The sequence below is a fragment of the Nicotiana sylvestris genome, chromosome 5 (assembly GCF_000393655.2).
Source record: "Nicotiana sylvestris chromosome 5, ASM39365v2, whole genome shotgun sequence".
NCBI classification, from domain to species: domain Eukaryota; kingdom Viridiplantae; phylum Streptophyta; class Magnoliopsida; order Solanales; family Solanaceae; genus Nicotiana; species Nicotiana sylvestris.
Window position 1 is genome coordinate 98,084,847 of NC_091061.1, and position 23,348 is coordinate 98,108,194.

The 23,348-nt window shown below is 39.6% G+C and overlaps 1 protein-coding gene across 2 annotated transcripts; it reads left to right on the forward strand.

Annotated features, from left to right (window-relative positions):
- The first annotated feature begins 2,308 nt into the window (after positions 1-2,308).
- Positions 2,309-6,495, forward strand: LOC104218827 (probable CoA ligase CCL9). Of its 2 annotated transcripts, none has more exons than XR_011407629.1 (6): positions 2,309-2,723; positions 2,885-3,341; positions 3,790-4,380; positions 4,446-4,540; positions 4,967-5,070; positions 6,049-6,185. XR_011407629.1 is itself a non-coding variant. In XM_070174543.1 (6 exons), the coding sequence occupies exons 2-6, from the start codon at positions 2,894-2,896 to the stop codon at positions 6,265-6,267; spliced, it is 1,428 nt and encodes a 475-aa protein (XP_070030644.1). In that variant the 5' UTR covers positions 2,312-2,723; positions 2,885-2,893; the 3' UTR covers positions 6,268-6,495. The 2 variants fall into 2 exon arrangements, 1 of the variants encoding a protein (XP_070030644.1); XM_070174543.1 differs by having other exon boundaries at positions 2,312-2,723; positions 4,475-4,540; positions 6,049-6,495.
- The last annotated feature ends 16,853 nt before the right edge of the window (positions 6,496-23,348 follow it).

The following is a 23,348-nucleotide window of genomic DNA, read 5'->3' on the forward strand; positions in this document are numbered from 1 at the left end:
AACGTTATTTTGAGGATTTTGGAGTGAGCTTAGCCTGGAGAGACGCAATTTGGAGCAAAAATACACACAAGAACATCTCAGATTTCGTCATCTTTTCTAGTATTTTTAATTATTCAAAACTTATGCAATTGTTTGATTTCAACATGAGTAGTTAAACACCCATTGTTCTGGGGTTGTGATTTAGCCATGAATATTGTTGTTTGATATTAGCTTGACCTTGAGTATAATTCACCAAAATATGGTTGTTTCTTCAATTTTGTGTTTAATTGCTTAATTGTCTGGCCAACAGTTAGGTTCTATTTACTATTTATGCTATGCTTGGGAAAGCCGTGTTTAGATTAGAGAAGAATTGAAGAGAGCATGATCTTAACCCTTAGGGGAGCAGATTTGTGGTTAGGATAGGAATATACCTAGTCACCGTGCTTAATTAAATATTGTGATCTTAATGCGTTCTTAATAGATTGATTTCATAGGAATATATGCATTAATCTATTGAGAATAGGTGAGTAGTACTTCGGGAGAAGGCTATGAGAGCATTTATCGATTAATTAGCAAACATGAATGAATTATATGAAAGGGAGAGTTAATGAGAACACAATACGAATGGTGAATCGATCACAACCCTGGAATAGTTGTCTCTATTGAATACATAACAATCATTCTACTGCTTGATAATTTAGTTATTACTTAGAATTGTAGTTAGCATAATTAAACTCTTGAACTCGAACTTAGCTTGACTGAATAACAATATTGTTGTGTTAGTGAGTAGTTGATATAAGTCTCGGTGGGTTCGACACTCGACTTATCATTTTATTACTTGTATGACCACGTATACTTGCGTGTGCATTTGGGAGCAACAACCACCATGATTTAACACACCAAAACTCGGCACATTCTAACTGGGCGTTGGTTCATAACTTGTAAAATTCATATTTGGCCGGTACCCCCTATGAAATATATGAGTATTAATACAAATTCAATACATAAAAATAAATATTGTAACACAAAGAAAAATTAAAATTTGCCACTTGGCTTGTGGATTATGTAATCTAGGGGAAAAATTATTTCCTCGCTCCTTATTAGCACGTGGAGATAAGTTTAGATCAGGCCAAACTATTTCACCTGAAACTTGTTCGGCTAAAACTGCTCCAAAATAACCACCAGATGATTGAGGGATATCCCTACTTTGCGGAAACTCATTATTGCGTACATTTCCAACATTTTTATCACAAGAAAATCCCGGTATTCTTCTGGAGTCCTCAAAAAAATCTCGCAGAGTTTCATCGTCTTGGATGTTATACTCAGCATAACAAACAACTCCTTGCGGAGAGACAGAATACGGATATCTTCCAGTTACTTTAATACTCATCGAATATTTGTTCACGCTCATTATTTTTTACATAACAACGATACCAATGTATTGTACTCCATTGTAAGTGGCTACATAACATGACACTGTGGAGAACAACTATAGCTTACTGAGTTATTCACCACCACTACCTCCCCTTCCCCTTCCCCCTCCCCCAATATAATGAAACCCTAATTCTTCGCTCTTCAGACTTTACGACAAAATGCAAAATAACTTAACGAACTAATATTTAACGAACAAAAATATCGGAAGACTTGAAGGAGGATGAATGGTTTTTTACAAAATCCTGAAACCCTTTAAATAAGGGAAAAACCAGTTCGGGGGTGCAATTATTTGAGGTATAACAACTTATATATGGCACTATACCCATTTGAATTATTGGTGTGTCAGTTAAGCACAGAACAATTATTTGTGGGCCCAAAACTTAAGTTTGTCGTTAAGGTATAGCGAGTTGCAATACTGCGCTATATATATAATGGTTCCCATTTTTTTTCCACACATTTTGGTTCTTTGAGTTCAAATGAACCATATTTTGGTTTCGGACTCTGAAAATGTGTGCTTTCCCTTTCATCTTCGGTTCACCCAATTATTTTGCTTTTCTTACGTCATTTGCACAACAATCGTTCTTCTAAGGAAAATTTTATTTGTGTCTCATACAACTGACACTAGTTGTATGAGGCACCTTTTTCGTCTCACAATTTTGTAGACCTGAATTTTTGTGGACCCAAAAATATAAGATTGGGGTCCACAAATTTATGAGATAAAAAAGAGTCTCGCATTGAGTTGTGTGAGGCACACAATAAAACTACTTTTCTTCTAATATGTATTCATCGTATAACTGTCAGCGTGTTAACCGACGCAGCGTAATCCTAGGTGAGAATATCGAGGAAATGTGTGTCTGCACTCTCCAGAAGAATCTGCCACTTGTCATACTATACCTCTGCTCTCGCCTTCACCAAAACGATTTTTGCTTTTGCTACCTTACTTCTTATTCTTAGCATCTACTCTATATATATGCCTTGCCCATCATTTGCATATTTTCATCTCATTTTTTTCTCTTAGTATTTAATCTTCTTCTTTAATTTCTTGTGGCTGGTAATATAATCAACTCCAAAAGAGTTGATTTTTTGGTTAAGAAAAGAAAAAGAAAATGGCAAGTAATTTGACACTCACGGGGTTTTTGAAACATATTGCTGCAAAATTCCCTACCCATCGGGCTATATCTGTTTCGGGAAAATTTGATGTCACACATGCAAGGCTTTATCAACTTATTGAACATGCAGCTTCTTAACTTGTTGCTGCTGGTGTTAATCCCAGTGATGTCGTCTCTCTTACCTTTCCCAATACCATTGAGGTATATTTAAGCTGATGAAAAAAATTTATACTGTAAATGTATATGATTAAATACACACATATTTGTCAACTGGTTATAAATTACATTAAATTTGATTGATATAATCAGAATGTGCCTCTAATTGTATTAACAATTAATTAATATTTGGAATTTTGTTGCAGTTCGTGATTATGTTTTTGGCTGTAATTCGAGTTCGAGCCACAGCAGCGCCACTAAATTCAGTGTACACGTCCGAAGAATTCGAGTTCTATTTATCGGATTCTGAGTGCAAACTGTTGTTAATTGCAAAGGAAGGAAATGAGGCAGATGAAGCAGAGGCAACCAAGCTCAATATCCCTCAAATTGTTGTAACTCTGCCCCATTCCGACTCTGATGTCTCTCTCATCCCGAGTAGTCTGCAATCAGATTCTGAATCGGTTTCTAAGATTGTTAATGAACCATCCGATGTAGCACTTTTTCTCCATACTTCAGGCACCACGAGCAGACCAAAGGGTGTTCCCCTGACACAACACAACTTAGTTTCATTTGTGAACAACATCAAATCGGTTTACAAACTCACTGAATCGGACTCTACAGTTATTGTGTTGCCACTCTTTCATGTTCATGGATTAATTGCAGGTAAATGTCACAAAATCAATCCATTTTTTAGTAACCATCGAGTCCAATCTGTCAAAGTTTAAATGAGTTGAGTTAATGATGGTTGATTTTACACAAATAGTGACTTAAATTATTGTGTCAAAAGAGATCAAGATAGTGTAACTTGACCGGTCAAAATGCAACTCTAATCTAAATAAAGGATAAAACAAAATATCGAGATTGAGAATTATGTAAATTTTTGAAGAACTTAAGACATTAGATTTCACCTCTTTTTTCGAAAACTAGAACAAAAAGGAAGGAGAAAGTTGATCATTCTGAACATGTTGGATTATGGCATGTTAATTGGCGCATCTTATTTTGATCGAAGCAAACTTTGAATATGTTAGAATTATGACTTGTTTATTGATTGGACCTATTTTAACCTGCCCAAGTTTGACGCAGTTAGCCTATTTGTCATATGTAATTGTAGGGTTACTGAGCTCACTTGGTGCTGGAGGATCCGTGACACTCCCTGCATCTGGGAGATTCTCTGCTTCATCTTTCTGGTCAGATATGAAAAATTACAATACCACATGGTACACTGTCGTGCCTACCATTCACCAAATCCTATTGGACCGCCACTTCAGCAACCCCGAGTCTTCTTACCCGAAACTCCGGTTCATTAGGAGTTGTAGTGCTGCTCTAGCACCCTCTATACTGTCTAGGCTAGAAGAAGCATTTGGTGCACCTGTTTTAGAGGCATATGCAATGACAGAGGCCACACATTTAATGTGTTCAAATCCATTACCTGAAAATGGCCCACATTTGCCAGGCTCAGTAGGAAAACCTGTGGGTCAAGAAATGGCAATATTGGATGAGAATGGTGTGGTACAAGGGCCTGATGCTAAAGGAGAGGTTTGCATTAGGGGTCCAAATGTTACTAAAGAGTACAAGAATAATCCTGAGGCTAATAAATCTGCTTTCCAGTTTGGTTGGTTTCACACTGGAGATGTTGGCTACTTGGACACTTATGGATATTTGCATTTGGTTGGAAGGATCAAGGAATTGATCAACCGTAGAGGTATGTTATTTTTACTTTGTAATAAATTCTTTTTCGTAATCAGTGTGATTTTGATCTTCTATTAGTCTCTGAGCCGAGGGTCTCTCGGAAACAGCCTTTCTACCCCTCCGGGATAGGGGTAAGGATGGCATACACTCTGCTCTCTCTCCAAACCCCACTGGTGAGATTTTTATTGGGTTGATGTTGTTGTTTGTTGTTGATTTTGATCTTCTATTAAAGAGCTTCTCTTGAATGCATGATGATTGCATTAATGTTTATTGATTGGTATTGGTCAAGGGTGTAAATGCTTTCTTGGATATTATGTTTTGATTCTTTTTTACTAAAAAAAAACATTATATTCTTTACGGAGTTAAACTAGTTATTTTTGGCTTAAAGCATTAAACTCACCGGCCAAATGCCGAAAAATATTTTTCTGAAAAATATCTTACAGCTAATCTAATGGAATAGTTGGTTTCTGGAAGAAGAGTTAGCCGTAAGCCGATGAATCTTGAGATTGGTATAAATTTAACAAGTCCAATGTATTAAAATCTATGGACCATCTCATGAGCTGTTTTCTGGTGTGTAATTTTCCATTTTACAATTTCAGGGGGAAAAATATCACCTATTGAAGTGGATGTAGTCCTTGTTTCTCATCCTAATATTGCTCAGGCTGTTGCTTTCGTGGTTCCTGATGATAAATATGGTGAAGAGGTAAGAAAATGACCCCCATTCTATGTCTCATTGTCCTACTTGCATAATTGAAGGGACTTAATTTGTTTGTTTCAATCTCTATGCATTTCATACGAGCGATGTGAACTTTTTATTTTCTGATAGACATCTATTTTTCTGTGTCGGGTTAATATTTGGGAAAAAGCATAAATACCCGGATTTTCAACCACACACTTTATCTTTACGGTAATCCTATTATCCCCTAAAGTATTTTTAAATGGAATAAATATCACCCCAAACTAGACAATCAAACTCTTGACAAGTGATGAAGTACACGCGCTGCCACATGTATTTTAGTATTTTTTTTGTTCTTTCTTCTTTTGCTTATCCTTTTTTCTTATTTCTCATTATTCTCATTTTTTTTGGTTATTTCATTCACTTTATTTTTGTTTTGGTCACCGGCGGTATAAAATAGTGGTTGGAATTTCAAGAACACCATTTTTTCTGGCGAATTTTTTTTCCCGCCGACAGATTTTTATCCCGATCTGAGTATATTTTGCTTTGCTTATGAATAGATCTTTTTGAGAGTTTAATTTGTGTGTGAAAAGGATAGAAAGAGGAAAAATAAAAACAGAATAAATGGAAGAAAAACGGTAAGATAAAGTCGTCGATGAATGAATATCCGTCGGAATTAGAGAAAAAACAAAAAAAAGAAGTAAAAGAAAAAGAAAAAGAAAAAGGAAAAGGAAAACGAAAAGGGAAAAAAGTGGTAAAAGCAACAAAAAAAATCTAAAAATTATTTTTTCTTGCTTCTCACTCTCCTTTGAGAGTGAAATACACACGCTCTGCCACGTCAGCTTTAAGAATGCAAATAATTCTACTTTAAATAGTTTAGGGGTAATAAAAACCCCGCAAAGGTAGAATGTGTAGTTAGGAATCCGGGTATAGGTCAGGTGGGTACTTATGCATTTTCCCATTAATATTTACTGGTGTCTAATTCAGTTGAATTCATTTTCACAGATAAACTGTGCAGTTATTCCACGAGAAGGGTCAAAGATAGATGAAGCAGAGGTCGTGGGATTCTGCAAGAAAAATCTGGCAGCTTTTAAGGTCCCAAAAAAGGTGTTTATGACTGATTCTCTTCCAAAAACTACAAGTGGTAAAATTCAACGACGACTTGTAGCTGAGCACTTTCTTGCACAGATCTCAACTGCTAAACTGCCCAAGTTTGGAGCTTAAATATATAGTTGGGCCTCTGCAATTGCTGGCACAACTAAATTGTCTATCTACTAGAAAGTTTTTTTTTCAGGCTACTAAAAATATTGTTAGACTACAAAATTTTCGGGGCGTTATTTTTCAATAGTAGGCTATTGTTTTTGGTAGAAGTATTAAAAGTTCTTTTCTTTGTAGAAGTCACTATTAAACAGTGATATTTTTACAATGAATTGGTTCTGGTCTTTTTGTTTACCCTAAAAGTTAGATAACAATTCAACTTATAATGTGGTTTTAAGAATATATGATTTTACCTAATAGTAATGGATAAATATAAAGATGAACAATGGGAACTGACAAAAAAATAAAGCAAACAGGCTTTGCAACATAATTAAGCTCTCGAGCTTGTATGCCATCGAACATATTAATGCCAGAATGGTAGAGGATATAGCAAGATGATGAACAAGAATGTAAGCTAGGAAATGTTATATTGTTTTGACATTCGTGAATGTAAGATGTCTACAAATGGTGGAGACTCCTCTCTATATAGTAGAGGAATCCTAATTATGGTATAACTCTAATTACAGAAGTAAATCCCTTGATTAATCTAAACAATCACCCTTGATTTGATTTGTTACGGGATTTCTGCCGAGTTCTTCGACCGGTTACGGATATCTCACATTTTCGTTAATGTGCTTCATTCGAAGTCGGTCATATATGATTTCGATCGATGTTGGCCTCGATCTCGATAAGTACCTCGATTCTCAAGCTTGATACTTTATCTTCGTGCTCTGACCTGATCTCGATTAAATGGCAAAATCGGGCAAGCCCAATTCTAACCGTATACAGATAGTCCCCTCATTTCTTGGAGTATAATGAGAAAAAACGAACTGAGCCTTTCGATTTTATACTTCGACCAGTTATGACGTCACCCTTGTGACGTAAGCGACAGAAACGACCAAAGCATTGCATCGGTACAGTTCCCAAGATCATTAAAGAGCGTCAGTTGATGGTCGGCCACTAGTGCCTTTCAACCGTCGCCGTGAATCCTTAAATAGGTCTTCTTCTCACTTCTTTAAACTTTACTTTGAATTTTTCTTGCACTAATCTTTAAAATCTTTCTAAGTTTTTCAAGTCTTTCTACAACTCTTCAAAGTTCTTCACATCTAATTAAGCCCCTCCGTTCTTGCACGGTTTCTAGGCCTTGTTACCAACCTTTCTTCAAAACTACAAATCTCATCTTCCTGTTTCTCTGATTCCGTATAAAAATGGCAAAAACATCAAAAATTGTTCCTCAAAAAGAGAAAGCTTCTTTATCGCGGTCGGCCGGTGATAAAACGCCAGTGGAGCCACGCATCGAGGAGTGTATTCTCGGGGTGTGCGATCTTACTTTCGATTTCAAAGTTGAGAAACCTTCATCAGTCCCTGGCCAACGTGAGCCAATGTCGCGATATATATATGCTCGATTATTGAGTGCGATCTTAAGCAGGTGAAGAAAGATTACCATTGGGAAGGCAAAGAGGTGATGATTCCGACCCCCGAAAATGACATTACTACTTATGTGAAAGGGTTCTTAAGTGTTTACACTTACCCTTTTACAATGGGTCCCGTCAATCCTGTTATCCTTGATTTTTGCTGCCAATACTGAATAACTCTATGACAGATTCATCCTTCTTTCTAGCGCATTGTCATTTTGCATTGATTTTTCGTGAGCAAGGTCGAAGGGATGCCTTTTACCCTCGACCATCTCATCAGATTGTACAACCCCCATCTCTATCGAGGCAGATTATTAAGGCTTCAGCGTCGGACTACCAAGGTGCTGTTCTAGAGCATAGACGAGGACAAGGATCGAGGATGGATAGGCCGGTTGGTCAGAGTGAGGACTTCCGACATAATCCCGGTAGAGAAGATGTCATTCCCTCGAAGAATGAAACATGAAGCGTGAGTACAAATCCACCTATAGCTTCTGTTTTGTTTCTTTTGCCTTTTCTTATTGACATATTTTCCTATGATGCAATAGTTTCTTGGGTGTCTGTTGCAATCTTGAACCTTGAGGGCTGGGTTTGGAAGCTGGCTTCGACCTCTTCGTATGTTGAACGCTCGTGGCGCAATTTGGAAAAAGGCTGATGGGAGGCCAAAAATCACGGTAAGTTTATTTACTCGAGTGCTCTTCTCTGAAATGTTTCTTTTTTATTCCTACTTGATTTCCTTTCATACAGGTCTCGGAGACAATGTTGCCATGATGCCACAGTCTGGGAAGGAGGAGAAGGCCTCGAAGCCGGCCAAGGATAAGAAGAGGAAAAGGGTCTCGCCCTCCGATACTCCAAAGCTCAAGCAGGTCGAAGAAAGATATCGTCGCCCTTCCTACGGATGTAGTTCAGCGGCTACGATATGAAGAAGAGGAGAATGAAGATGCCGCCTTCGAGCTGGTGGATCGAAAGAGGAGCGTCGAAGTCCCAAAGGCCGCTGAGCCGGTGATGAACAAAGAGGTTCAGCCTCGGACCGAGGGGATCTCAGAAGACGGCCCGAACAAAGTCCCTTAGTCGTCGGAGGCCGAAGATGCCTCCCATCGTGACGGGTAATTAGTGGACGTACCTGAAGTGGCTAGTTCTGAAACCCTTCGAAACAAAGAGGACCCTCCAAGTGAATTGCTTGGGGGAATAAATGTTGATGATTTGCCGCCCCTCCTCACATTTTTCGAGGGGCAACTTCAGGAAGCCTAGGCCATGGAGACCCCCGATGTGGAAGGACGTTTTCCACGGTTGGTTCATGGGAGTCGAAGATGCTTCCAATCTGGGTGATGCATCGAGCATCTTCGATGAGGCCCATCGACTCCTAAGTCAGGTAAGCCTTAGCTCCCTTTATCAATACTACTTTCGCCTTCGTTTCCTCTTGCCCAATTTTATTTGTTTCTTCATAAGCCTTGACACTTTATCGAGAAGAGTTTTCTAATTCCCCGGCATAGTTGAACCGGTGTGAGGCTGATCTGAAGAGGATCATGGAGGAGAGAGATGCCCTCAAACTCCTTAGTGGGCAAAAAGAAGAGGAAATCAAGGTCCTACAAGTCGAATTGGCCACAGCCCACAAAGAGAAAACCGACCTAATTGAGCAGGTAATGAAAAAATTTGTTATAAGTGTGATGTATCAGTTCGGGGATGACAACTAATACTTAGATCCTGCAGGTTCAGCAAAAGGCCGAGAAAATCGAGCAACTTCGCGAGGAGGCCAAGATTAAGGAGGCAGAGACTTTAGGGTGGAAACATAACATGGACCGCCTTGCCTCGGAGAAAGAGGCTGCTCGAACTCAATTGTCATCGGCCGAACGTCAGCTCCAAATCATGAAGGAGGAAACTCGACCCGAACCAAGAAAATCAAGGAGCTTGAGGCTCGTTTGGCCTCCGAGATTGCAAAGGCCACATCTGAGAGAAAAAGCAAAGGATGATGTGGAGGCGGTCATCGTCATGAACCGAGCTGATGTTGAAGCTACTCAGGCTCGAGTAAAGGAAATTTCCGATGTTGCTCAGGTTCGAGCATTATGTATTTCTGAGCATGCCAAATGCTAATCTAGGAAAGAGACTCTCGAGAAGATACATGCTCGTGGCTTTGACCATGTCGTCGAGATCGAGAGTGCAAAAGAGCTTGAGACTGAAGCTAAAGCGTTACTCTCTTTCGATGATGATGATTCCGGGAGCATGAATGGATCCGAAGGTGGTGAAGATGAAGATGAAGCTCCCGGGGAGAATTAGGCACTTAGAAATTTTTCTTCTTTGACCCTCTTTTTTTTGGTAAGACCCTGAGTGGTCCTTGTAAATATTTTTGCATATATGAAAAAGCCCTTTTCTTTCCAACCTGTGTCCAATTCCTATTTTGTGAAAACTCTGTTTTGATTTTTGCCTTGAGATAATTTTGATATACTTTATATCTTTTGAGAATTTTAACTCACTTCGTTGCCTTGAAAAAATTTTGTCAAAGTCAGATTAGTATAGTCTCTGTAATCAAGTGAGTACTTGCTCGAACTCGGATTAGAAAAAAGAACCCTTAGGTTTCAGTTGAGTGAGGATGGACTCTCAAACTCAACTATATAATGGCCCTTAGGCTCTTGATTGAGCCGATATAGCCATAAAATAGTGGCTCTTTCCCTTTTCGTCTTAAAAAATTTAATCATATAAAAATTTGTTATGCCTTAGCACAAGATAAACCTGTACCCATTAGGATTCAATGTTATCGAAAACCTTTTACTTTGTTATGTCTTAGCATAAATTTGTTCGAGAATTCGAACAAATTGGTACCCCTTAAGGTTTTTGAGGGTTGATGTTATCAAAACCCTTTGTAACTTTACCAAGGGTAGCCTTTTTTAACCAGTTATATTGATAGTTTGTATGGGTCCACCAAGTCTTAGAGTACCTGGTCCTCTACAAGTTTCTGCTGAGAGCACTTAGTAAAGCAGTAAGTAAATGAGGTAGAGGATTTTTACGTGGAAAACTCCTGCATAAGGGGATCAAAAAACCACGACCTACACCTGTAGGATTTTAACTTTACTAACTTGTAATCTTACCTATTACATGCCACTTTACAATACTTCCGATTGCAAAGGATTTACTCAACTAACTTGTGGTACCTTTACCACAAGCCACTTTGTGACTATCCTAGTTACAAAGGCTTTTTCTAACTTATGGTGCTATCACCCCAAGCCACTTTGCAATTCTACAATTACAAAGACTTTTCTTTATGACTAAATCTAGTCACAACCTAAACTCAGCGAGTTTGAGGATTTACAAGAGGACTCCTAATCAGTATGCTTCTAAGTAAGCGATTTAGGAAATATAGTAAGTACAATAACAAGGTTACAACTCAACTAGGACAACAACAATCAATCTTTTAGGAACTGGTCTGTAGTGGCGTTCAACCTTGTTCTTCAAGCTTGAGAGGATAATGAGTTTTCTATTTTTGCAAAAGCTTGAATGAGAAACAGAAACCTTCCAGTGATGTCTTTGTATGAAGCTTCATCGGGTACATCTTGATCACATCACTTGATGTGATGTGAGTGCTTTGTTTGGTTAGAGAGTAAGTGGGCTGACAGTGTATTGCAGTGCGGCAGAAACAGTGCCGTAAGTCACTTCAATTCCAGCTGTGTTCACATGACTTTGTACTGCTACATAGGAACCACAGGAGCACCAGGTCCTTGATTGGTTCCTAGCTCCTAAATTTGTAGCAGTTCATCCTTAGCTGGAATCCGTTTAAGTTTGCAGCAATCCAAGTAGGCCAGGTTCCCTATCTGGTTCTTATCAGTAAGTTTGTTAGATCATCAAAATACAAGGCAAAAGTATTTAAGATCTATCAATTTCTCCCTTTTTGATGATGACAAACTTAAACAGTTATAAGTTCATAATTAAGGCAACAGAGAATAGTGTCAAAGAGTTCCCCCTAAGACGATGTCTATCTTTTTCAATTTACATATATAAAGAACCAGTTCCCCAACGTGATTCCCCCTGAGTCCATATTAATCTTTAATTTTCCCCTTTTTGGCATCATTAAAAAGAATAAAAGCACAAAGAAGTCCAGCCAAGCTAACTCATGCCACATATGTGCACACTAGCATGAGAAAGAACAGAACGCAAAGAGAAAGTAATAGACAAAATAAAAGAGGATTTAGATTAATTATAGTTTCATATGCCCATTCCTTTGAAAATGGAAGAGGCATCATTTGGACTTGATCACGGGAGCAGTAGTAGTAGTACATCCCAACCACAACGAAAAAAAACAATAAAAAAACACCCATCAATCATCAACAGAAAAAAAAAGAACACATCCAAATAACTGGTCACTGAGGGGAAACTTATGGGGCACTAGGAGGAAAAGGCTTGGAAGCAGCGGCAAGTGTCTGGAGAACAAGGTCTATTCGGGCATTTCCCGACTTTTGCTCGTTGAGCAGTTCGGCTTTCAGGTTCTCAACTTGCGCCCTGAGGTCAGCATTTTCTTGATTCAGACGGATAACGTCATCATTCGACATGGGAACCGCTCAAGCTTGATGGCTTTCCAGGATGGCATTCCTGGCTTCAGTCGACGTATCTACTCAGCTGTGCTATTTTGGGCATTGATGAGCTGAGACACAGTTGAAGTGCTTCCTACACCCCCATACTTCTCAATACACTCGCACTCTTCCAAGGTTATCTGTGAGAATGTCTGCTTACGGGTCCATACTTTACCTGTTCCCAACGGAACCTCAAAGTATTTGAACACTTGCATGAGCAGGAATCCATAGGGAAGCCCGTGATTGCCATCCTTGAAATCAGCCAATTTCTGCATGTGCTCAATTATTATGGCAGGCAGACTCACAGGGTTGAAACCGTCCAATTGCTCCATTAAGAATAAATCAGATTTGGAAGTGATAGATCTCATTTCTGCTCGAGGCAACAGGACTTTGTTCACCAGTTCAAACAACAACTGGTAGACGGGAAGCAGTGCTTTCTTATGAACATGGTCCCCCTTCTTATTAGAGTTATCTTTCATGACTGCATTTTGGAAGTTGTATTGACAAACATCTCTCACACTAGACACCCCAACAGTAGGAACCTGCAGAATTTCCCCAAGTAATTTGACGTCAAAGACAATATCCACCCCATTTACTAAAGCACGCACATGGTCAGTATCCACTGGAAAGAGACTGGCGAAGAAGCTCTTGACCTCCTCCTCATACACTTTAGGAGCATCAATGTAGAACAGATACGTCCATTGCTGAAACTCCACCATTTCTAGAAGCTGATGCATTCCTGCCATCTCAGAGATTGTTGGGTCAAACATGTGACCCAGCAAAACCTTTTGATGCCTTAGTTGCTCAGATCCAAGGCAGACGTCACTTCTAGCTTTCTTCCCAGAACTGGGTTCTTCAACTGTTTTTCATTTGCGTTTCCTATGCTTTTCTCCACTAACTTTACCTTTCCCCTTGGACTTGACAAGAACATCTTCATCACTCACTGCCTCCTTTGTCTTGGACTTGAAAGTAGATCCGTTTTCTATGGAGACAGACTCAACCTTTTTCGAGGACCTCCTCACAAGGGAACCAGGTTCCTCAGGGGTTCCTTCATCCACCACAATGACATGGACAGCTTCATCACTTACTGGGACACCATTCTTTACCAACTTTCTTCTTTTCTTTTAACTACTTTTCTTGCTCTTTTGAAGTGCAGAATCATAGGCTGCTTTGAGTTGAATCCTGGTAGTAGGTCGCTTACTTTCAGACTCAGGAGTGGTGACAACCCTGCGCCGACTCAAGAATACATCTAGGGCCAGATTGTCCTAGTCTTCTTCATCAGTAGACCTCATTTCTGGTGCTTGAATTTCTATGGGCACAGCATTGAAATCAGGTATAGCACTATCCTGGGGATGAGAGTCCTGACCTGGGTCCTCCGGAGAGGGATCAGGTTCCTCATGAGATACCCCAGTAGTGTATACTGATGCATCCTCTTCAACAGCCAGAAGGGTCCCTTCTACCCACATGCTTTGTGACTCTTGTCTCTGAGAAATAACTTCATGCAGTATGCCATTCGGGATATGATAAACACAGTCTTTTCTTCTTCAACATGTGCTTCCACGACCATGGAGTCGATGGTAACGATGGTGGAGCCTTTTGTGAAGTCAGTATTTTCACCTTGTTTTCCAATTAGGGTTTTACTGGTGTGGGCATCAGATGATGTTGAGGACGGAACAGTGGTTTCAGGAGTTTCAGAGTAGGGAGGAGGTTGGGAAACTAGGGAAGGTGTGATTGTAGTAGTGGAGGTGATAGAGGGTGACACGGACTTAGTGAAGGGGAGAGGTTCCATGGATAGGTCGGAGGTTTTCTCAGCCATTGGAAGAGGAGGTGTGATGATCCTTCCTTTTTGGTGAATCTAGAATAGGGCTCATGGTTAGGAAGAGCAGACGAGAGGGGTTTTTAAATGGAGAGGACAATTATGAAGTGAGAAGAATAGGTAACGATTCTGAAACGGCGGTTGGGCGTGGAGAATCGTGACGTTTCAGAGGGAGATGGAACATTTTGAATTGAAGAGACCTGACAGCCGGATCTGAAAAGTTGATGACATGGCAGTTGTATTTTGTGCCTTTTAAGACGTGTATTAAAGGATGTACAAAACTACTAACCTTTAGTACAAGAACCTGGTTCTTGAGAAACATTTTCTTCAAGCCCTCCTTCCCCTTTTTTTTAAAAGAATTAATCTTTTTTTATCAGTCATGTACTGCATCTACTTCTTCTATACTCATCATGCATGTTTACCTGCAACGGTATTGAAGTGAGTTAGGCAGGACCAGAAAACACTTTGAACCTATTATTTCTTAATAACTCTAGCCAACTCAAAAAGGGATCAGGTTCTTAGTTTGGCCTCAACAGTCCCAACTTTACTCTGTTTCTTTTGAACTGTTCCCTACTTAGTGCCTTGGTAAAAATGTCTGCAATTTGATTTTCAGTGTTGTAGAACTTCATGCATATCAACCCTTTCTCCACATTATCTCTCAGAAAATGATGCCTCACATCAATATGTTTGGTCCTTTTATGTTGGACTGGATTCTTTGCCATGTTGAGTGAACTGGTGTTGTCACATAGAAGAGGCACACTCTCAGTGAGAACTCCAAACTCCTCCAGTTGTTGCTTGATCCACAGAAGCTGAGCACAACAGGATGTTGCAACCACATATTCAGTTTCAGCTGTTGAAAGAGCCACTGAATTTTACTTCCTTTTACCCCAAGAGATAAGACATGATCCTAAGAAGTAAGCCATCCCAGAAGTACTTTTTCTGTCCACAAAAAAACCTACATAGTCTGCATCAGCATACCCAATTAGATTAAAATTGTCACCTGATGGATAATATAGCACCAGGTCCTGCGTGCCTTTGAGATATCTCAGTATTCTTTTGGCAGCCTTCAAGTGAGATTCCTTGGGGTTTGATTGAAACCTCGCATACAACCCCACACTGAAAACAATATCAGGTCGACTGGTAGTGAGATAGAGAAGAGACCCAATGATGCCTTTATACATTGTTTGATTCACAGGAGATCATGTTTCATCCATGTCCAGTCGAGTGGCAGTTGCAATTGGAGTGTCTATCACCTTTGATGCTTCCATGTCAAACCTCTTCAAGAGTTCCCTGATGTATTTTTGCTGACAGATGGAAGTACCTTTTGGGGACAGTTTTACTTGAACACCCAAGAAGAAATTTAATTCCCCCATCATGCTCATTTCAAATTCACTCCCCATAATTTTTGCAAATTCTTCACATAGAGAGTCAGTTGTTGCTCCAAAGATGATATCGTCGCGCCCCCTTTTTCTGGCGAAATAGAGCTTGTGACATTTGGGAGGACAACTCGTTCCCTTTTGGGAATTGGGTTTTGGAATTTAAAGATTCGCCATCTAATGATTAAGTGCATTAGGACACTAAGAAGGGTTTGAGTTTGAAGAACCAGAGTTTGGGTAAGGGCTAGAAATTATCTCGAGGGGAAGGTGTTAGGAACCCCTTAAGATCCACTAGTGTGGTTCCCGGCCATGTTACAATTATGACTTCACATAATCAAGTAAGCAATTAAGGGCCTCAAATAGAAGGGGATTTTCATATATTATTACAAGAAAATTGAAAGTTTGGAGAGAATAAGGAAAGCAGAAATAGTTCGGACAATAAAACAAGTTAAAAGAGAGGGGTTCCTAGGTTTACAAACAATATGGATCACATCAATGCAATACCCGGCAATCGCTCCTCGGAAGAGGGGTTGCACGTGGTATTAGCGCACCGGTCATCATATTCATATCTACCCTTCTCATCCCGTTAAGGTATTAAAGCGCGGAATAGTATCATTACTTATTGCATCCTAGTACCCACCCCAATCCTATCAGTCCCGGAGGCATTTGGGACTACTAGTCCTAAAGGTAAGGGAAATTTAGCTTTTCAGAGTTTTAAAAGGATAAAATTCTAGGGCGACAATCAAAACATATAAGGCAGGTATGGGAGAACACGTAACAGTTAACGGGCTCAAACAAGCCTTCTCATTTAAAGAGACAATTGGCTAGCATGACTTACAAGTACTGGTTATGGTCTGAATTAAATTAAAGCGTAGGATAGGCTAATTCATCACATATTTCTCAGATGAGGAGTTCGAATTAGCCTTCCCTGGTTGTAATTTATCAAAGACTGATGCAGTTAATCAATTATCTACTGGCTTGCCTAGGTGAAACTTATAGGCATGATATCTAACAGTGCTTACTCCGATTTTAAAGAAGGCTTACTGATTGCAGAAAACACATAAGTTCTGCAAATATTAAATGACATTACCACTGATTGTAGACTTGTAGATGAAATAAACGAATTAGATTCAACTGGTTACAACTATAGGCATGACTTCTAGGCGTTGTTGATTTTAAGACGATTATGAAAATGCAGGAGTCCTATAGACATGGTATCTAGAATGAAACATATTATTACTTAACCTATAACTGTTTTCCTAATGATAGATGTAAAAATGTAGAAGTTCCTAAGACCTATAGTCATGATTTCTATATGCAAAAGTGTAGAAACTTATAGGTAGGATTTTTATATGATATGCGAAAGTGTAGAAATTATAGGTAGGATTTCTATATGACATGCATGAATGAAGAAAACTTATAGGCAGGGTTTCTGATGTAGAAATGTAGAAAACTTATAGGCAAGATTTCTATATGATATGCGAAAGTGCAGAACTTGTGAATAGTAACGCCTATGAGCATGTTGTCTACACTTTGCATACATAAGTGACCCTCCCCTTTTCACTAGAACCCCATAAGTTATTACAACATATTACAGACCAGAATGAATTAAGAAAAGTAAAATTACATCAGGAATTAAGCTACAACCAAGGAGCCTAATTCAGACTCAATGTCCAGCAATATGAGGTGAACCAACTTCTAGGATTAGGTTTACAAAGCCTTCTCTTATTTGGTATGTGTCAAAGTTCCTCAAGAGCCTCAAATGGACTCCGAGCAGTGCTTACAACCCAAACATATTGCAGAACTAAGAGCATAGTGCTGTGTGGAAATGCCAACCCTCAGATGTCCAAGTTCGGAGGGAACTCAAAGTCCCAAAGCAAGGCTCATAAGAGGGGGGCAGAACTTAGAATCTAAGAGTAAGTGTAAGTGCATAGAGGGGGAATTAGGGAGAGCCATGGCAGGCTGGTGATCATGCCCAGCAATCAGGAGTGTTGGCACACCCCTAGCTAGCCTATTAGCCACATTTTGAGAGTTAGGATCCATTGAGGATCAGGTTTAGATCTAAGCAGCAATTTGGATGCTATCAGGACATGAACCTTAACTCAAACACATAGAAGGGAGTGGGGTATAGGGGGTTCATAACAAACAGCAGATGCAAAGAGAGAGTAGCATTCTCAATACAGAACATGAACAGCAAAGTAGACAGGAGTGTAGCAACTGTAAAATAAACATATAGGGATGGTGCTGAAATCGAAATTAAGGCATACCAGTTTCAGGGAAACAAATAAGTGAAAGCTGAAGTCTTGTAAACCAAATTGCAAGCAAACAGTACAAAAGATCTCAGATGAGAGTAGAGTATTGAAAGAGTATTGTATTTGAGAGGTGTGTGTGAAGTATTGAATTCGAAGTGTTGAACTGAAGGTTCAATGTGTCTAACTGCAGAAGAGTCGTGCCCCTTTTATAATGCAGAAAACAAGTAAGAAAAGGTAAGGGAATAGTTTGCAATCAATCACATAGAATCTCCCTTCAGTTAAGGGATTCTGATTTCAAACGGGTAGAAGACAATTAAGGAAAGAATTGGATTAAAATCTTTTCTAAAGTAACACAAGAAGGGCAAATACATAGAAACTATATAAGGAAAGAGTTTGATAGCAACACGGTTTGTGCAAATAAGGAAAGGCAATCAATCATCAGCCAGTAAAAATCAGAAATTAAGTTTTGGTATGAATGAATCCAATTAGAAAAGGTGAAGAAAGGTTTAATTAAAGAAAATTAGTAACAATCAATCGAACCTTATTAAAAGGAATTCTGAATCAATCACAAATTGGCAAAATCTCTTTTGAAGGAAGAATTCCCCATATATAAAGCATACAGACATGTCAAACAAGAAAGAACTGTCATGATAATTAGAAAAGAGTCTAACATAGAAAGGTTCAAAATCATAAGCAAAGGGATACAAGTCTAGTTTGTAGACTCATAATGAGTCTGAGAGTCCAGGGTCCCAAAGTAGAACCCTAATCCGAACACAAAATCAAACTTGCCAAAGAAAACCCCAAATCCTAGGGCTTCCACTTGAATCAGACACAGAGGTGAGAAGCCAAGCCATTGAAATAGACTCAGAGGACTCTTTCAGAGACTCATGAGAACCAACATACATGATAGCAGGTTTGAAACAACAGAGTGAAAAAAGTTGACTTAAAGAGCATAAAGAACATGTTTAAGAAAAGTCGAAACTTAAGCAAGTTCAGGAGAGAAGAAGGGTGATATAAGCTTAAGAAACAGTAGTAATACATGCTTGGAACCCCAACAAGAGTCTAGTTAAACAAACAAAGTTAAAGAACTTAGCAAAAAACACATATAGTAAGAGAATACTAGAAAGTATAGCAAAGAACATGTAGGAAAACATAACAAATATTAACATGCGAGCCTACTCTAGAGGCACAATAGAGTACAAAGGTACAGAAGAGTCATGTATAGCAGAAAGAAAGGTAGAAAAATAACGCCTGCATGGTAAAACATAGTATAGGCAAAGACACATAAAGAAAAGAAAAAGGAAGAATTAGAAAGACGTTTTGAAATCCTTTCGAAAACCCTAAATCAAAGACAAACGATTTTGAAAAGAACATTTGGGAAAAATACTTTAAAAATCAAGTACAGCACAGATACATCATAGATCTAAGAAAAATACACAGAGAAAAACCTGGAATAGCTTAGGGTTTTGGCGAAACCCTAGAAATGAGAAAGGCTTGGAAGAAGGTCTGATCTTGAGTCGGATGAGTTAGAATCAGGCTCCTAATGCTTGAATATGCCGGAGCATGGCCGGAGAAGCCATAGAACTGTAGATCTGAGAGGATCTGAAGGAGAACCATCGAGGACAGGCCTCGAAGCTTTGAAAACCCATGGTTTGATGGTGGAGGGGGGTGAGTACCAACCATCTATGGCCTGATAAGCCATGGATTCCGGTGAAAGGCGATTGAAAAGGGGTAGGAGGAGGCTAGGGTTCTGAAGAGTTTTGAGAGAGTTTGAGAGTTCAGAGGCAGCTGAAAGGTGGAAATGAAGGATTAGGGTAGGTCATTTGAGTTTAATTATGAAAGGGTGAATTATGGTCGTTGATATGTATAATCAACGGCCTAGATCTAAGAGGGTAGGTGGGAACCGGGTAGGGCCGTTTGGATTGGGTTATGGGTTGGGTCAAATAAAAAATGGGCCAGGACGGGCCGGTTGGGTTTAGGATTGGGTCAATTTAAGGACTAAAAAAATGAAATGGGGCTATATGTTAAATAGCCAGTTTTTCCTTTTATTTTATAAAAAATAGTAAAAATGATTTTAAAAGAAAATTAAAAGTACTAAGCCAATTAATAATATATAAATATTAATTTTAAAATACTTGAACCAATTATACAATTATAAAATGCTATTAATCTTAAAGTAGGCTAGAATTGCAATTATATGCAATTTAGTCTTTTAAATACCAAATAAATTTGTACAAATGTACAAAAAATTATCTTAACTATATTTTGGTATAAATATGGGAATAAAATAAATTATTCACCAAAATTGATGATTTTGGGAATAATTATGGATTTTGTACTGCTAAAATGGATAGTAAATTGATTTTAAAAACTCTTCAAAAAATTGGAAAAATACAAAAACACTTGGGTATGCTTATGTATGCATATATATGTCATTTTGAAAGTATTTTGTATATAAAAATATATAGAGAAAAATCGGGTATCAACAGTTGCCCCTCTTTACCCGGGAAGGATGAAAGAATTGCCTGGTAAAGATATGATGGCCAATTTTGACCGAATGAAAAGATTTGAAGAATTTTGACCGAGCTCTGGTTCCTGAGCTGTCTACATATCCCTGGTTTTACAGGAATCAGGCCATATGTAGTTCAGGATCCATTGGCGGAATATGTCGATGGAGATTTCGAAAAGCGGATGCGATGTTCGGGTTGAGAAGGATGGTCAGAGTCTGATATGCTGCGGGAACTGGAGCGAGATCGCCCCTGCTGAGACGGTCGTTGCTAGCCGATTTACCTGCAAGTGAGCATACATTGTGCATAAACTTAAACGTGATGCAAGTTCCCATTGGACCATGAATGTTGTCCTTAGACGGTTAGGATGACGTCCTCAGACTATGACGTCCTGGGCCATGAAGCGTATGATAAAGGATTCTTAGGCTATGAAATGATGTTCTCGGGCTATGAGAATGATGCCTCCGAACTATGATGCCTTTGAATAATGATATACAAGAGCTAAAATGAGGTCCTCATGCCATGGCATGGCGTTCTCGGGCTATGCAAATGGTGCCTCCGAACAATGACGCCTTCGGACAATTTGGCGATCTTTCAGCCCATGAAATGCAGAAGGTGGTGATATTTCTGCCGATGCAAGACGTAAATAAAAGGTGGTGATATTTCAGCCGATGCAAGAGTGATAAAGTGGCGATATTTTCAGCCATATAGGGTGGAGAAAGTGCTTAGTCTCGGAAGGCAGAACAGTAGCCTTATGCAATTCAGAGCAATGCAGGATGGAGACAGTGTTTAATCTCGGAAGGCAGAAAGGAGCCTTATGCAATGCAGGGAATGCAGATGTAGGTAGAGCTTAACCTCGGAAGGCAGAAAGGTAGCCTTATGCAATGCAGGAATGCAGATGGAGACAATGCTTAGTCTCAGAAGGCAGAAAGGTAGCCTTATGTAATGCATAGAAATGCATATGAAGGTAGAGCTTAACCTCGAAAGGCAGAAAGGTAGACTTATGCAATGCAGGAATGCAGATGGAGACAGAGCTTAGTCTCGGAAGGCAGAAATGTAGCCTTATGCAAGGAGGAATGCAGATGGAGACAATGCTTAGTCTCGGAAGGCGGAAAGGTAGCCTTATGCAATGTAGAGAAATGCATAGGGAGACAGTGCTTAGTCTCGGAAGGCAGAAAGGTAGCCTTATGCAATGTAGGAAATGCAGATGGAGACAATGCTTAGTCTCGGAAGGCAGAAAGGTAGTCTTATGCAATGCAAGAAATGCAGATGGAGGTAGAGCATAACCTCGGAAGGCAGAAAGGTAGCCTTATGCAATGCAGGGAAATGCAGATGGAGGTAGAGCTTAACCTCGGAAGGCAGAAAGGTAGCCTTATGCAATGCAGGAAATACAGATGGAGGTAGAGCTTAACCTCGGAAGGCAGAAAGGTAGCCTTATGCAATGCAGGAATATATATGGAGACAATGCTTAGTCTCGGAAGGCAGAAAGGTAGCCTTATGCAATGCAGGAAATGCAGATGGAGGTAGAGCTTAACCTCGGAAGGCAGAAAGGTAGCCTTATGCAAGGAGTAAAGGGGCAAAATAATGATAGAAGTTTCTTAGCTGGTAGCGGATCGAGATATTGCGACTGCTGGGGATACTATATCTGTTGGGAGCACTGTGTGCAGATAGCAGCTATGAGTAAGTGCAACGGTTCTAAGAGTAATATTCCTGAGCAATGTGAGTCTCGTGAGTGAATAGTATATTTGATGATTTGGCAACTCAAGTGCCTGCATTCAAAGAAAAATCGTGAGTTTTGTAAAGAGGGGAGGTTAGTTCGTATTCCCGATGGCTCTGTTTGACCTGCTCGGCTCTATTCCGATGATATTAGGCGTATCATTGGGGTAGCGTTGCTAAACGAAGCAACTTTGGTAACAAACATGCATGATTTAGTAAATAAATGTGATAATAAATACATAATTAAGAATAGTTTTCTTTAGATGAACTGACGACTGCGACGTGGTTCAAGATACTGCAACTTCTCTCGCTCCGAAATTTTGAGGGTCCTCCTCAAAATTCTGTCCCAGTTTACTGGGTTGCTGCTTCCGACGGCCGCTTGCGTCGATTGGCTGAAATCAATTCTGAATTTTGAGGGTCCTCCTCAAAATTCTGCCCTAGTTTCCAATAGCGGGAGAAATGAAAATTTTATTGAATTATGACCGAACCTATAGGGCTGCCTACGTATCCCCTCTTAAACGGGAATCAGGTCAGGCGTAGTTCAAATTACATCATGTGAGGAAATCATAAAAGTCATACATAGTATCACTTCACTGCATCTAAATTGATCGGCTTCGGCCAAACATCACCGTCCATTTCCGCAAGTATGAGGGATCCTCCGGTGAGGACCCGGTGAACCATGTATGGACCCTGCTAGTTGGGAGAGAACTTCCCTTTGGCCTCCTCTTGATGTGGGAAAATATTCTTTAACACCAGCTACCCTGGTGTAAACTGTCTCAGCTTGACTCTTTTGTTGAAGGCTCTGGACATTCTGTTCTGATAGAGCTGACCATGGAAAACTGCATTCATTATTTTCCCATCTATAAGAGCTAACTGCTCGAAGCAACTCCTTACCCATTCTGCATCGTCAAGTTCTGCTTCCTGTATGATTCTCAAAGAGGGAATTTCTACCTTGGCGGGAATGACTACTTCTGTACCATAAACCAACATATAGGGAGTTGCCCGTTGATGTGCGGACTGTGGTGCGGTATCCCAATAAAGCAAATGATAACTTCCCATGCCACTGCTTATGCTTCTCTATCATCTTCCTTAGTATCTTCTTGATATTCTTATTGGCGGCTTATACAGCTCTGTTCATCTGAGGTCTATAAGCTGTAGAATTCTTGTGTTTGATCTTGAAGGTTTCACACATGGCTTTCATCGGTCGATGTTGAGATTGGAACCATTATCAGTGATGATTGACTCCGTAATTCCGAACCGACAAACAATACGGTTGCGGACAAAATCTGCTACCACTTTCTTAGTCACTGCTTTGTACGATGATGTTTCAACCCATTTGGTGAAATAATCAATTGCCACTAGAATGAACCTGTGCCCGTTTGATGCGGCAGGCTCGATAGGTCCGATAAC

Excerpts from the sequence above, each read along its gene's own strand:
- LOC104218827 (XM_070174543.1), top strand. The coding sequence starts at position 2,894 with ATGTTTTTGGCTGTAATTCGAGTTCGAGCCACAGCAGCGCCACTAAAT. Across the intron at positions 3,342-3,789 it reads TGTTCATGGATTAATTGCAG|GGTTACTGAGCTCACTTGGT; the intron begins GTAAATGTCACA and ends ATGTAATTGTAG. Across the intron at positions 5,071-6,048 it reads ATGATAAATATGGTGAAGAG|ATAAACTGTGCAGTTATTCC; the intron begins GTAAGAAAATGA and ends TCATTTTCACAG.